Consider the following 17,035-nt stretch of genomic DNA (forward strand, 5'->3'; position numbering starts at 1 on the left):
TTAGCTTAGCTGTTCTTATCTTGGTTTTCGGTTTGACTTGTGTATTTGTAATACAACTACTGCATATTGTAGTTGCATTACGGAATAGTTTTGAATTACCAAAACGAGCAAAAAATACTTAAGTTGTTGGTTCACATGTTCTTATTTTATTACGTTAATGCTTTAATGTTTGCATTAGATTAGAAAAGAAAAAATGCACTTACAATTTATAATTCAAAAATTTAACCAAAATTTAAAAGCAAGAATGTGATATATCAGTGTTTTGTGTTCATCTCCAGAGGAGCTGCTTATTCTATGAAACTGCTTGATAGATAGATTTCTGTTGTTATTTTACTTTTTTTTTTCTTTTTTGCATTAACACTGTAATTTGTTATAGTCTGTGTATGGATGTTGGGCATATTTAAAAATGTCCAAGTTTGCTGCTGCTTTCCATTTTCTTTAGCTCTGAACCAATCTTATTTTGTTTGAACAAATATCTATTAGAAACAATGAAGGTTTATAATACTTGTGTGAAAATCTTATATCATATAGTGTATGTATTTGAGTTTATTCTTTTCATCACCAAGAAGGGGATTAGTAAATGTCCCCATAAATTTTGCAGTATATCCTAAGTTGTTGCTATTCTAGCCCTTTTTCTGGGACCATATAGTGTTATGGAGTGCAGTGCTACTTTTGAACTCTTCTAAGAAAGAAGAATGTTAGAGAAGTTTCAGGACACATTAGTCAGAATTGCAGATGCTCATCAGTTCCCAGGTGTGTACTCCCGATGTCATGTCCCCAGAAACCTCTGAAGAAATATTGGATGGGATGGAGGCAGATTTGGGGTGGAGACTTGATAGTGAATTGAATTATTGCCTGGCATCTACTTATTGCTGCTTAAGATTTATACAGTCTTTTCCAAGGGTTAAATTTTCCTTTAGCCTCCGCTTAAATATTTTCCCCATTAATGAGACTATTTTAATCACATTAAACTACTCTTAATATCTCTGATGTGAAAATTTACTCTGAAATGTACCTAAATTTACTCCTAAATATAATAAATGCAATTCAGTAACAGTATGACTTCCGTTCTGGAGATAAAAAGGCTTTATACAAATGAGTGAGTATTGAGATTGGTTTTACGGACTGCATGGTTACTAGATGAAGCACAGATTCTTGGGAAGTCAGACCTCTAACATTAAAAATGATCCTAGGAATTGGTCATGGCTTTGCAGTGAGAGTCTTGATCTTTTAAACTAAAGCAGCGCCTTTGGGGATTATGGGAAAAGAAAGCTGGGCTCTTTCCTTTTCAACAGCAGGCTTCTGTTAGTCAGTTAATTTTTTCATTTAGAACTGAAATGTGTGGCTAAGTCAGTGTTTTCATAACTTATTGATTTAATGTCGGTAAAAGCTTCACTTTTGTGAAAAAAATCACTAAGTTTGTGCAGATGTTTTATTGTGATAGATCTATTATCCAGCTATTAGAAGATAAATGACTGATCTTTTCCAGTTTCCTTGCTTTCAGAAAATTGAAATAAGAAGGGGAATATCATTTGGGCTGTATGATTAGGGCAGGTGGGATGGCTATTAATTTAAGAGAGGAATCTTGGCAGCGTAGGCCAACTTGCACTATATTATCAATCAAACCTCGATGTACTTCTTGTGATGACCCAGCACTCTCAGGTTTTCGCAGCATTAATTAGAATTCATGACAAAATAGATGCAAGGAAACGTTTTGTACCCTTCATAATTTTATAGAAAATTTATTGTTATTAGAGGAACCATTTGCTTAGTGTGATTTTTTTCATTACCAGCTTGTCAACTAGCATAGATAATCTGGAGAAAATATGAACTCCATAGATTGGGTGTCACTTTTGTTGATGGTTCATGTAGTTTACCTTGGAGCACAGCTAATGGCTGAAGTTCATAGCAACAGCACAGAAAAACGTGGTAACCAGTGGAAGACAAATGAACCATGTTTATTGCTTTAATATAAAAAATACATAAATGGAAAGCAGCATTTGAATTTGATGAGCTCATTGCTAGTTTTGTTGGAGTGATTTATATTTTCTCCTTATGCAAAAAACTACTATTGACACAGCGAGATGGAAATTAACTGACTGTTTTTTGGAAACCAATATTTTTTGGTTTTATATTCTGATTGGATCATTTTGTTTTAATTCTAAATTTTTTTCTGGAGTGTTGAGCATTTAATAAACAAAGATTATTAGCTGTTCCTCTAATGTTTAGATGTATAGTAGGATTGCACTATAGGGGAAACAGTGTCAACTAGAAAATAATCTCTCGTTAAGAAGGCATGAGGAAACTTTCTGAGAGAGATCCTTTTGTTACCAATGTGCTTTGAATCTGTTCTGTATTCTCCCATTTTCTTCCCTTAAAATGAAAAGCTTAATTTTGGAAAATGCAGTAATGGGGAGAGGGACGTGATCTTAAGCTGTGCAGTGATGTATGGCAATTCCTGAATAACTCACAAAACTAGGTTCTCACCACAGGAATAAGTCTTGATCATCCAGTGTACCTCTTGCATTTTGTGGTATATGTTCAAGTTTTTATTAATATATTTTAAATGTTCTGTTTTGGAACTGTCAATCCCAAGTGACAGCATTCTCATTGTAAACCTGAGTAGCTGACTGATGTGAACCGATATATGTAACTGAAACATTCAATATTCTTGTATTTCAGTATGACTGAAATCCTTTGTATCAAGTTGTGTTTTACCTATAGTAATTGAACTTTTAAAAAGCCGGTGCTGTTCATGTGAGATGATTCAGATGGTCTTCTGTTCGTTATTGTTGCTCCAGCTCTGTTGCAGAAAGAAGGCACAGACTAGGTTTACATCACCTCTGTGTTCCAGCATAGATTCTTAAACTTTCTTACCCCCTGTGAATTGCAAAGGGGCTGTTGAGTCTATAGTTTTGCAGATTAGGTAGACAGCAGTTGCTGAGTATGAAATGCCCGTTGTTCTCTGAGAAACAGAGAATTAATATTTGCTCAGCCTTTTAGTGATTCAGCTCAGTTGCAATTGATTTAGGAATATATTTTTAGGTATCCATTCTGTAGAAAATGTTCTCAGTTTTAAAAGAAATCTAAATTAATGTTAAATGTGTTATTCTATTATGTCAGCTTCCAAGCCATATCCTATCTAAATAAAGGAAAAATACAATATAATATGTACAATACTAATAGCAGTAGAAGACAAAGGTATCTACTCCAGAACTACAGTTGGATACCAGCATCTGTATTGCCCTTCACCTTTGAGCCTAAGCGGGTATTTTTAAATATTAGGCTGGGAGACTACTTTTATGATCATAAATCCATCTGTATGTGTGTATGTCTCTCTCACCCTCTCTCTCCTCCTTYCTCCCCTACTCTCTCCCTCTCCTTCCCTTATGTGTAAAACCTGTCAAATGAGCCTACACCATCTTGTAGTGTGTAGGTATGGAATATCTGTAACAAAGTCTGTGGGACTGTGAGAAAGCAAGTCTCTGTGGTCTCAGTGTTCATCCCTTTCTTCTGAAACCACTAGACTGTCCTCTGCAAGTTGGCCCGAACTGTAGTTGTGAGTTTATCCTGATGGAATTGCTTTGCCCCTTGTGAGTTCTGACGTAAAACTCTTCCCTCTCTTCTCCTCCCTCCTCAGCTTATCTGGCCTAACTGAATGCCTGCTCAGGACTGAGAGATTTGCCAGGAGTTAGCCACTATATTCTGCTGTGCTTTGGACCAGTCAGATTCCACACCCAAACATCAACTGAGAGCAGTTTTAAATTACATAATAACTTAAGGCAGGTGGTTATTAAGAAGAAATATTAGTGCAACAAAAATGAATAAAAAGACCTTTTCTTTTTGTGATATAGCAAAAAATAGGAAGTTACTTTAGGTTTTAAAGTGTGTTTTATTTAGCTGTTTAAAATCTTTGCTCCCTGGAATGAATTGTATGCTTACTGGTACCTGCTGGTCCCAGCATGTGGATGGTGCCAGAGACAATAAATGCAACTTCACGTTTATTCTTATTGGTAATTCATAAAATCCCCACAGAGCCTGGAACTTGTTTAGCATAATAGCAAGACTATATTCTGAGCTGTTTTCTTTCAATTGTAATGTTGGGTGCATACTAATAAACCAAATGTCAGCCAAATACAGCAGGGGAAAATGTAACATATGAATATCATTGTATTTAATATTTCTCAAAAAGTACCATTTCAATAAACTGCATTTCTATTTAATTGCTTACTTTAAGTCATTGGGGAAATTTTAGAGGTTGAAATGCAGATCCCCAGTGCTCAGATAGAATATGACATTAATTTGCTGCCAGAAGGCTATACTGCATGCATGCTAACTGCATACATATCAGCTGCTTCATATAAAGTCTCATCATGTGAGTTATTTGACTTAACATGTACTTTGACACAAACCAAATCTTAATTAAAGCAATTAGGAGAGGGAGAATAGTAATTCTAGGCACAAAATAACATTTCCTTATAATGCCTGGTCAGCTTTTGAAGCTTTCCCACAGTTAAAGTAACTTGCTGAGAGCATTTTAACAGGCACCCCCTATAAAGATTTCCTTTTTTGTTCTTAACATCCCATCAGAAGGTTTGAGTAAGGCTTTAAGTGTTAGAATTTTGAGAATCTATTTAATTTTCTCATGAAAACAAAGCTATTTTTATGATCACAGTCTGTATGAGGAGATATATATACACATACATAGAGACCACACACACAGGTGCATACGTATGTATATAATGTGTATATAAAAGATGTATGTCTTTAGGGGAGAAAATGTTGGGGGTATACCAGGGCATAAATGATCAGTTTCTGTAACTTTAATAGAAAAATGCTCAAAAGCATGCAGAAATTCTGTTTTTGTTCTTTGAGGGAAAAGTATTAGCAATACAGTACAGTGATATTTTAAATTTTATGCCTTTTTTTGCAAAGTGTTTTCATGAAATTCTAAAGATAAAATTTCATCTGACAGTTAATTTAGCCATATTAAGAGAGAAGTTTGGATTCCAGTAGTGCTGGGAAATTTATCCCCGACTTTTTTTCAGTTTGATCATACCAGTGTTAGTAAGGGGATCCCAACAGACCTTGTCAGGCACATCACTCTATTATACTTGTTGTTTCCTGTTATTTCTAGTTTAATTGCAAGTTCTCTGATAATTTATTTGGAAACTATAACTGTGAGAAAAAAAAAATTATGCTTACGTTATGTTGGGTGTTCAGGACTGGGAGCTAAGATTTAAGTGTGTAATAGAAATAGTAAATGTTTGCTCTGTTCTAATGAATTTACCCCAAATCTGTTTTACATAAGATACCTTTTCTGTGGGCTTAGGGAAATCTTCTCCTTCTCCTCCACCCCCCAAATAGAATCAATTTGACATTCAACATATCTTGCAATACTGAGAACTGCTAGTATTAATTCTGATGATCACTTGTGGGATGCTATGTAGAAGCAATACTGACCTTCTGGTTTATATTTTGTTTTCTAGCTGGTAGCTGGGAGTGTTGTGATGGCATTTGAGGAAGTGTGTCCAGACAGAATAGATCTGATTCACAAGAACTACCGAAAGCTGTGTACCTTGTTGGTTGATGTCGAAGAGTGGGGTCAAGTTGTTATAATCCACATGTTAACTCGATATGCACGTACACAGTTTGTGAGTCCGTGGAAGAAGGTAAGTTTGTGACTTTTACATTATTTTTCTGTTTTGTGCTCACATTCTGAATTATTTCCATTGTCAGATGTGGTTTGTCCTCTGGTTAAGATGCATTTTCATGCGGACTTTAATAAAAGTAGAAATCAAATGCAAAAGTCTTAGTAACACAAGGCTTCCGTGCTTCTTCATAGCATAAGAATTGTCTTTCCAGGGTATAACCTGTTGCTGTTTTGATTTACCCTTGACAGATCCTACAGTGCAGTGATCATAGGCAGAAGAGAGAGCCTTTTTTCTGTGGTTCTTTGAGTTGCATGGCTCTTTCCCAGATTTTATGTGACTCAGAGTTAGAAAGGTTTGCTATTCTGTCCTGAAACTGGGTAGAATCTACTTGACCCCTTTCAGGCTTTATCATTCTAAAACATATTATAGATATGAATACTTAATATCACAGCATACTGAACAATATCCAAGTGTAGACAAGTAACTTAGTATGCTGAGGGACTGTTTAGAGTTGCATATGTATTTATGAAATGATCAATGCAAAAAGCTTGTGATATTTTCATTTTTACTATGTAAATATGAGCAAACTCACTCTTCTTTTAGAACTTGTGGAGTAAACAATGATGTTCAAACTCCAAGTCCTGTCACTTCCTAAAAACAACAAAAAGTAAAGAGCTCAAGAAATTGATAATGCAATTAACATTGGTTTCAAAAGGGATTTACTTTTGAAGAAGAATTTAAGTTAAAAGATAGAATACTTCTGGAAAAAACATTAGAAATTGCTCTATGGCTCCATTTGTTTGCATCTATTGTGCAAGTTTGAGGTGTTAATACTGTTAACTGAACTCTTACCATTTAGTTTGAATCTAACTCATATTTAAAGCTCTATGTATTTAATGATGTGCATGTTGTTTTGTTTAAGATGGACTTTGTACAGTCACATTAAAGGATGCTTGGGGTAGCTACTTGTAATGAATGTGAGATGATCCCAGAACCATAGAGGAAGTTCCATTATTTGGTTTTCCCCTGAATTTTTCTAGACTGAAATAGTTCTGCTTTAGCTCAGCTAATGTGCCTTAATACTTGTGTTCAGGCATTCTTATTTCAGTGCAGGTTATTGAGCTTTGTGACTAGAACAAATGAGAAAACAGTAACTGTTTAAAGTTTTTGTTTTATTTTATTTTATTTTTGGTAAGTGTTGGAATATAGAATGCAATTTGCTAGACTTCACTGAGTTCCTTCAAGCACTGCCTTTTTGTACACTGTGTCTGGGAATGGAACTTAAATGCAGTGGCACTTGATATTAACAGATATATAATGTATTAGGTGAAAATCATCAGCAGATATATTTGGACAAACTATTAATTTCAGTCAGACTTAGTTTACAGCTGTGTTCATCTTAAATAAGGAAGGAGTATAATATGCTTTAAGATTAGAAAGATAGAAGCATAGCAAAAATCTCTCATGTAGAGTCATGATTTTTACACTACTGTTTGGGTTCCCTTTTTTCATTTTAGGTGAAAATTAAATTGTTTTTAAGAACATATCTTCCCAGAAGATTGCTCAAAATAAGCAAAATCTCTTTAGGTAATGAGGCACTTAGGTAATATGTTTTCCTAAAGTACTTGAGGCAGAATATTTATTACAGTTTGCTTACTGAAAGAAAATAACGTGCATTCTTAACTCCCAGAACTTGAATTTTTAAAAAGAATTAAAATCAATGCCTAATGTCCACTTTACCTAAGGATATGACTTTACACTTGGTTTAAGCCAGTTTTAGTTTGTGATTGCAGAAGGAACAATAGAAAAAGGGGGTGACCTACTGTTTTGGTCTTGATGGGATTAGGTCTTTTAAAGACTGTAATGTGATCTTTTCACTGAAACTGGATGGATGACAATTATTACTGTGACTTATGCTATAGGAAGTTAGAAGGTTCATGTAATAGTATTGGTTGTCAGGCTGCTGCCTGTGTCAACCTAAAATTTGTTCATCAGTGGTATAGTATTAACAACACTTGGTTTCCACTTTCACAAGCTTCAGTGCAAAATTTAGTTTGTCTACTTACTCAGCAATTAAATTAGCAGAAATATTTTTTTCTGGGGCTAGTTGAAATGCATGCCTTTGTCAATAGGTTCTTAAATGAACACATCATACAACAGGGCATCTTGTGTAGTAGAAGAGATTTTTAATTTAGTTTATTTGCATCATTATGGATCAGTATTTAGGCTGTTTATATGTAAATGTATGATTTGAGGAACAATTAAGTGTTGACAAAGTAGATTGCAGGCATATCAATTGCAGTACACTTTCCATAATTTTTCTAACTGACATCTTTGATGATAAATAGTGGATGCCGACTCAAAGCCGATTATACAGTGCACTAGGAATTCATGGTGCTGTCAGGGAGAAGACTGATTGACTTTAAATTTACATATTAATGAGAAGATTTGTTAAGAGGGTGCTTGACTATAGAAAATAACAGCATATTTATAGGGCATGACATTTTATAAATAAAGCTGATGCAGGAAAATGGAAATTAAACCTATCAGATTAATAAATTCAAGACTGTTAAAATGCATATTTGCATTTTTATTTACTAAAATTTACCTTACTTTTTGAGAAATATACGCTTCTATTGTTCAAGTTGAGCTAACTCACAAGTAATGGTTTAATGTTTTGAACTGATTTCTTGTGCCCTTAGAAACCTAAACAAATGTTTGGAAAACTACCCAGTTATGAAGAAAAATCCTTTTTCAAGCAATATGCTTAAAATTGTTGTAGAAGTCTAATGGAGTTATGCATTAATTAAAAGAATCTATTTATATTTTTAACTTCTCTGATGGGTAGTATTTTCAATTCTGATGCTGAACACTGTGATGAAAAATGTCCTTGTTTTGTTTTATTAGTCCTGAAATACTTAAAGACTCCTTTGAAGCAGTTAGTTGTGAATAGCAGTTTCTGAAAAACCTTGTTTCGCATCAACTGTATCCACTGGTAACATTTATTAAACTAAACAGGCCAAGTCAGTCATGTTCTGGAGTGAAAATATCTACTCATAACTAACTGGGAGCAACAATTTCAACAGTTTTCTAGGTAGTGACATATTGGATGACAGATAATGTTGTAACGCGGTCCAGCTTAAACTCTGCCCTGCTCTAGAAACTGTTGGGACGGCTGAGTGGGTTGTGAACTGCTTCTGAACCTTTACAGCTTATGACCTACTACATGGCCTACTACATGCAATGCCAGTCGCTGTTGGTTTGCATGGATGTGTCGGGCTGCAGTCTAGCAGCGGTTCAGGAGCTGGTTTATGAGCTGTTCAGCCATCCCTGTTTCAGCGGCAGCAGCCTCTGGAGACAAGGATGGCAGGAGGCAGGGCCTGCGGCAGCCATCCCCAGGCATATGCACTACCRCATGGGCGCACTGTCTTGGAGGCTTGCTGTTTTCCAAAACAATTCAGTCGACTGGGTGTTCCCAACAGTCGTCGTAGAGCGCAGCAGAGCTCCAAGCCGTAGTCACGCAGAAAAACGGTAACTTTCAGATTAAAAGCTGTCAGCCCATTTTCAGCTCCTATCGAGCTGTCCTCTTCAGATGCAGGTGTGAAACCACATACATCAATAGATTTACATTAGCCGGGTTTGGCTGTTAAGATCAAAAGACTAAAATTTAGAAAAGTTAGTGTACAGTGAAGTTATGCATTATGCTACTTATTGCTTGCATTCCTAGTATACCTGTCTGAATTGGAGGATTCTGTATTCAGTTACCATTTCTCTTTTGTTGAAGCCCTTTGGGCATAAAAGGGATGGGCAAGCCATTTTACTGTAATATCGGTTTTATTTTATCTACAGCTTGTACAGCTTAATAGGTTGACAATAATTTAGAGCATAGATTTATAATAAAAAATGGCTTAAGGTCAATTATGGAAAGCAGAATACTTGAAATTCTGAAATCTTTTGTTTATTATGGATGTAATCTGAGACAGTAGTTTCATGATCACTGTATGATAGTCTCCCCTGCCCCTGAAAGGGAGCATATTGTCTTTCTACCTTCCCTCCCCTCCCTTGTTTGGGCTAGTGTTTCTAAGACAATCTAGATAAGAGAATTGATCCAACAGAAAAATAACTTGAGGGACAGGGAGGGTTAACTTTTCACTACATGAGTTTCTTGGTCTGGTTTGCTTTGTGGCTGGCACAAGAGAAGTACAGTTTGTAAATAAAAATGCCACTCATCTTTGCAGCAAAGCGTATTGCTATGGTTTTCCTTATTCTCATGACAAACTTGTGGTAGAATAGCTACAGTGGGTAGAATCTGCGTAAGCAAGGTCTCTAGGACCTGTTTTTCCCATAACTTTGACTGGCAAAGTTGCTATGTAATCTATCCAATGCTGTAATCTTACCTTCTTGACTCATAGTGAGGGCTTTTATTATTATTACTTTATATATAGGGTGAGAGACATTCATTCTAGCCATCTGTTGTAGTTAAGTTGTTAAAAGCCAATGATCTAGATAGAGATAAACACTATTTTCAAGATAAAAACTAAAATAAGCTTCTTTAGTTCCCTCTTTGCAAAGTGAACCTTTGGTTAGTTTTTCCTCTATTTGAGGAAGATATGTTTGGTTGCTCTGAGGAAGCTTTAACATTCTCAGTCTGAGAACATATAATTCAACTAATATAGTACCAGGCAGAATTCTTGCTCAGCTGTGGCATGTTTCTAAAGGATCATGGAGAACAGTAAATAGCTTATCAAAAATTTTGAACTATCTTATAGTATCCATCTCTTCGGCAGTTTATCCACAAGTTTGTTCCAGTTTATGATTGGAAAAATGCCAGACGACAAGATGGGGGTAGCTTAAGCCTGAACAGTAGCGATGCCTGCTTTTCCAGCATTGGCCAAAATATCACCTGTTTTTGGTGGGAGAATATCACTGAAGTAAATCAGCTGATGTTTTGTACTATCTTCAGTTGATTTTGCTGATTTATGTACTGGGATGAAGGAAAAAACTATCATGCAGGATTTAATGTCCCTTGATGTTATTTAGACAAGTAGGGCAGACTTTCGGGTGAGGATATCAAACTTTCATCTCGGATTGCCAATTTAAGGACAGGCGGATTGGTACAATCAGTGTTCTGCTAAGATTTCCCGTCAATTTCTGTCTTGAAAATTAAGGCCCCTAACATCTAAAACTAGGGCAGTAGTCCGAATATGGTTTAAACGTTGGATGATCATTGTAGTAACTTCAAAACAAATGTCATAGTTTACTTACAGCTATATTGCATTTACAATAACAGTCTTTGATAGGATTTGAAGAATTAAAGAATTGCTGCTCAACTTTGCTGTTTTCCCCTGATTATTTTCTTTAATGGAAGGGTTTTATTAGAGAATTTATCTGTCTTCCAAAGATTGTTTCTAACATGGATTTGCAATCAAATATAATCACTAGTGTTTTGATTTCCCACCTCACTCTGCATCTTTCTGAAAAGCGGCTCTTTGTTGTAGCCATTCCCCAATACTGAAAAATGAGTGCATAAGTGTAGTTTCTTCTCACTCTCATTTTTCCAGACAGGAAAGAAAAACAGTACCACATAGTACACTTATTTAAATTCTAGTCTTAGAATGCATGTTCAATAGGGACCCAAGTTAGACTTTTGGAAATTACTGGACAAATCAGAGAGAACTTCTTATCTCTAAAATTGTGTTAGTGTGTTTCATCATGTCTGTTGGACAGAGAAGCAGAGAAGAAAACTGCATACTTGGAAGACTTTGGTTTTTATACTTCTGTTTTATATACAGTCTTAGTATTTTTAGAAAAAATTAACTTACTGATTCCCTGACTTTTTTTTTTTTCTCCTGAGATGTCATCTCTTTTTATCTTCAGTTGAAGATTTCTCTTCAAGAACAGAAGATTTCAAGCCTCCCCAAAAGACAGATGAGGAGAGCTTCAGGGAGATTAATTTTTTAGGACAGTAGGGCAGACACTTTTTTTCCCCACATTAGCCATGTTTCTTCATTGTAGCAAGCTTTGTGTCAAGTAATTAACCATGCCATTATTGCAAGACGTGATTATTTGCAGCTCTGCCTCTTTCCTATAGCCATTAGGAAAGTTTGGATTAAAATGTAAACAATCCTAAGGCTCTTGGTAGGGTTAAGCAAAAAATAAAAAATAAAGATATGAGTGTGTTTGTATGTATGGGGAATGGGGAAAGGATCTCTTTGACTTAACTTTTAAGAATATGTATGTTCCTTCCAGAGGAAAAGGAGCTGAATTGTTTTGCAAGAGTTGGCATGTGCTGTACATAGTGTTGCTAGAGGGTATATTGGGGACATTAGAAAGTAAGAGGCACTGTGAACCCTTACAATTCTGTATAGCTGGAGATCCTCAAGATCCTGTTTCTCTGACTTATTTATAATTCATGACAGGTTTTGACTACTACTGGTAGAGCATATGCTTTGAGTTGGATCGCCCAGATAACTGACAATTACCTGGTTCACTTATGGTGCAACTGTATGGAAGAGAACCTTTGCTCCACAGTTGGCTTTGAAGCGCTTACTATACTGATGGGATAGCTTATACTGCCTCTTCAGGTACCTACCTGAGATCAGCCTAAGAGAACCTTGACCCAGATAAAAAGCCCCCAAACCACTCGAGCATTTAACCAAACTTCTGAACCCAAGTTCCAAATTCCACTTTAATTTTCAGACTTGAGAAAAACCTGTGGAACTATTAGCCAGTACCAGAAGCAGATGCTATCCTTTCCCTTTAGTTATCCTTTCACCATTGCTCCTTTTCCATATCTCTTCTTGTTCTTCGTGTTTTCTGTTCTTTCTCTTTCCTTGTGCACTAAACATTTTTCTGTCTTTTCCTTTGCAAATCTGTATTTCTTTGTGCTCTCATTAAAATGCCTTTTCCACACACTGTTAAAGTGAGAGCCTCTTTATAGTAAGAGGATGCTATTTTATGCCTGACTTGCATTTTGGGGAGAATGGAACTGTTTTGAATAAATGGATCTAAAAATCATAATTTATTATTTTGATTCCAGCTGCAGGTATTGTGAGACTGTTGTTGCAATAACTGGGAACTTGGGTTGTTGCAGGAAGATGTTAATGACTGCAGCATATTTAACTCTTAGCCCCTATTTTTACAGTGCAGTCATGTACTCTAGTTACTTCTACTTATAGAAATGAGAATGAGCTTTTGAATATGTCTTGTGTTTACACAGTAGTTCAGTATGAAGTTACTTAGCACAGGTGTTTCTGTAATTGTGATATATGGGGAAAAATATAATACTCAGTGGTCCTGAAACCTCTACTTCCACCTGTGTGATGCTCTTGTCTCTGAGCTGTAGTACAAAACTTGTATGAGTACAAGCTTTCTGAAGAATGTTTTGTGATTTTTAGCTTTTCACTAACTTCTTAAATTCACTACATTTTTTTTGAATTTGTATTTATAAGTACATTATTGGTTTAAAGAAGTTTTTAAGTCAGTGTAATGCTGTCCTTAAGTGTATTTGAAGAGTCTTGCATGGGACAAATGAGTTCATATACATAGCTCTATGCGAAATTGTGATTCTTAGAATGAAATAAACATGTACATCTGCAATGGAATTATATAGGGTAGTATGTTATATAAATGAGAATGTGTAGGGATGTAGTCTTAGAGTATGTATATGAGGGGAAAACATCTAGTAAACTATAAATGAAGCTTTGATTATTTATTGTTTATTACTTAACCTTTATATATGACAGAAGGTAGGCTAAGAAAAGTGTTGACTCAAAATGCCTTAATGTTAAATTTCACTTTACACAGTCTGATTCTCAAGTTTCACTAGGTGTCTTAGTACCTTTGTGTTGCTTAGGTATCAAGCTCTTAGTATATTTTCAAATTGAAAGCCTTTTATATAGCAGGCTTTTTAAAAATGTATACTAAATTTTCCTCCTTCCCCCAAGTAGTAGGATTTTCTTGTGTCTGTCTTAACCACATGAAAACTTAGCTATATACTGTTTTTTTAAAGAAATATGAAAATGTTTTGATGATTATGAAATGCATAACTCCAGAGGCTTTTACTACCACAAGGTAAGCTGAGTTGCAGGAGACCTTACATTATGTAAGGATTCCTTGGTGTTGCACTAGAACAGCTGTTTACAAGGATGTTGACAAAAGTCATAGTCAGTGAACTCTGCTATTAAATAGAGGACCAAGAGATAGTGGACAATTTTGTGCTATGACTTTCTTGTTTGTTGAAGCTGAAATGAGATTAAAGCTAGTATTTTAAAGCCAAAGAATAAATACTGTTGATAATCTTGCATAATTTGAATCCTTTACTTCTTGCAGCTCTGAACTATAGTCATGTGCTGACCCATTCCTTTCTTACTGGTAGTGCATAATAGTTGTGAGGTCACCTGGGTTCAGGCGATGCTAAACTCTAAATGATTCAAGTGCTGGGGCTGTGAGGCCAAGCGACTCTTAGACCTGAGACCATTACCACAGGATCAAGCCCATATAAAGTATAACTCTGGAAATTGTATTCCTTCCTTTCCTCAGCTATTAAACCTTTTTGAAACAACTTGGCAATAGTAGAAAGTTGGGAGCCTTTTTAACAAAAGGATTAGTTGACCTCAGAACTTGGGCATGTAAAGGCGAGGTGAAATCTCAAAAAATAATTATTCCTGCGTGCAGTACCTCTTGTGTGAACTCAATGTGCTGTGGTTGGTCCATGCCCTGAAAACAGGGAAGAGTCTCTACTGGAATGAACCCAGTGAAAACAGGATTCTCAGTCTACCTCTTTCTCATATCTCTTGACTTCTTGCATGAACAGATGTTTGAGACTGTGTTGGTCATTGAGTTATTGAAAATTTGGTAAGAAATACCAATTGCACTTGCATTGTAAGCTATTTCTCAGGGTGCTTCATTCCCTGGCAGATGTTTGCAGTTGAAAAATGGATTGTTTTTCAACATTATCTGAATGTATTAGCCCGTGTTAGCTGACAGTGTGTTTATCTCTTTAGATAAACAAGACAATCCTGATGATCTTGTAAGTTTTATTGGCTCTTCATTCCATTACTGTTCACTTAACTGAAAATGCATGTGTACTTTATTAATTTGTGTAGAAGCAACAGGTCTGGTCCCTAGTAGAGTGATAGAAGGCAATGTTTAGGTAGTGTGATAATTTTGTGTGTATGTGTGTATTTCTATATACATATTCTATGTATAAAATTGTTTATATATACATATATATATATAGTCTGTACATATATAAAGCACACCTGAACACTGCCTTCTGTGTTTGCTGACTTCTACTGTATATTTTTCCACCCCAAAAGGAACTGACTTAGAGTAGAATGCATTTTTGAGCATTCACACTGTTTTCTTAGAGTTAGTTAATATTAGCTGAAAGTGTTCAGCATATTTAATTTAGAAGAGAATAACAGGCATATGTTTTATTATTATGTATTTCATCAGGAAGCCTCTTTACAAGTGCTTACTGGTAGAATAAAGGTCATATTCCAGACCACTGCTTCATTACCAGAATCTTTTTAGTTTCTAAGTGTGGTTGAAGGGAGAAATTAAGTTTCTAAGAATTGTTTCATTCTATTTTAAGCAACTGAAAACTGTAATGCATAGTATCCAAGCCAAGCAGAATATGCTTCAGGTTTTGTGACGGTAACATCTCCTCCTGCTTTCTGTCCATTTAGGAATAGCTGCTGTTCATTACTGTTAGTGTAACCTACATCCTGGTCCTGTGACCCAGTTTTTCTCAGCTGTCCTGTAATCCTCACCTCATTCCTTTTCAAGGACTCTGCATACAAGACTGTCAACAGAAGTTTGTTAGATGCTAGAAACTTAGATGTTTTCTTTTAATAAGATGAAGAAGGATTAAATAGGTAACTTTGAAAAATGAAAAGACTTTGGTGATGGGCTTCAATAATTTCATCCTACAAAAGAGGAAACGTCTGAAGCCTTTCGACCTTTAGGAAAACCAGGATATGATTCATCTATCTAAACATAAAGGTCTAGTGTTGTACTAAATGCCACAGGGTGCCCTGTCTAGTCTTCAGTTGCTATGAATCTCCTGTAGGTCCCGTACCTTCAGGACCTATCAGACCCGTGCAGATCTTTCTCATAGTTGAGGGAGTATAAAATGGCACTAGATACTTATGCTTAAGCACTAGAAATACGCCCCTACTTTCATATTTCCATCAGAGCTATGGCTTTCTTCAGAAGATCACTATTAGTTCTGTTAGCCCATTAACAGCATCATGAGTCATTATCGCACAACTAGTTATAATGGCTGCATACCTAAGAAAGAGAGAGTACTTAGATGGCTGGTTAGTAGTCAGAAGGAATCCATTGTCTATGGAGTGGATGGTCTGGTCCTTTTATTCTTTGACTCTTTAATTCCCTTTGGCTAATGAGAGAAAAGTTATAATTCACCCTTATGGAAGGAGACCTGGAGATCTTTGTGGCAAACTTGGCTTCGTGCCTTCTAAGGCCTTTCTCCAGGCTGGCTTCAGATAATGCCAAATGCCATTTAAATTTTTGGCCATCTTTTTACCACGTGAGATTGTGCCTCTCTTAGACAACAGGCAATTCCTCGTGTGAAACTTTACCTGCTCTGACATACTTGTCTCTTATTCAAGGACTCCCTATTATGGAGAGGATGGATGGGTACTTCTGCTAGAGTGTAGTTATCAACAAGTGTGGTTGAGTTCTGCTCATCTGTCTGACAAATGTCATCCTTTTGAAACTTATCACTGTTTATCATCTTGGCTTTTTGAACAGTCTTGAGGATAATTCTCATTTTGTTCTGATAGACCAAAATAGGTGGTCTAGTCTAGTATTCAGAAATCCATCTTTTAAGCATGTGGAAGGATTTAGGTAGGCCTCTTCACACACAACATCAAAGTTACAGATGCATTATTGGTTCTGTATTTAGGAAAGCCTCTCTATACCTTTTCTAGAATTTCCCTTATCCAAGGGTCCTATTTGTGATACAGTAAGTGGAGCACTGATCTTGCTCAGCTAAGGTGGTTTTGGTATTGGAATTAGCTTCACCTACTGGTGGATAGTCCTAAAGCTCTTATCTTCCAAACGTAACTTACCCCAAACTCTTTTGAGAGCAGTTTTTGTAAACATCAGAAAGCACTCTACAAGACAGGTTTATCTGCAAAAGATTCTATTACATGACTTGGTTTTCTCTGGGATCTTTATCCTGTTCAGTCCCCTTATATTGGTTTGCTGAAGACAAAGTCTGACTTCTCCCTTAATTCAGTCAAAGTGCAATTAATAGTTATCCTGCCCCATACCCTTGTGTTCCATACTATCCTTGAATTTGTGAAAGGGTGAGTTGGTTAAATTATATATAGCTATTAGAGGACACAGTT

At 36.0% G+C, this 17,035-nt stretch overlaps 1 protein-coding gene across 10 annotated transcripts in view; it reads left to right on the forward strand.

Annotated features, from left to right (window-relative positions):
* The window catches only part of AP3B1 (adaptor related protein complex 3 subunit beta 1), a 158,961-nt gene that overhangs the window by 39,099 nt on the left and 102,827 nt on the right, over positions 1–17,035 (forward strand). For all 10 annotated transcript variants that reach the window (XM_026067742.1, XM_026067743.1, XM_026067746.1 and 7 more), the window contains one exon: positions 5,490–5,672. In XM_026067742.1, the coding sequence (XP_025923527.1) occupies positions 5,490–5,672 (183 nt within the window). The remainder of the gene's footprint in view (positions 1–5,489; positions 5,673–17,035) is intronic.

The sequence above is a fragment of the Apteryx rowi genome, unplaced genomic scaffold, assembly GCF_003343035.1.
Source record: "Apteryx rowi isolate R43461 unplaced genomic scaffold, aptRow1 scaffold_262, whole genome shotgun sequence".
Lineage (NCBI taxonomy): Eukaryota > Metazoa > Chordata > Aves > Apterygiformes > Apterygidae > Apteryx > Apteryx rowi.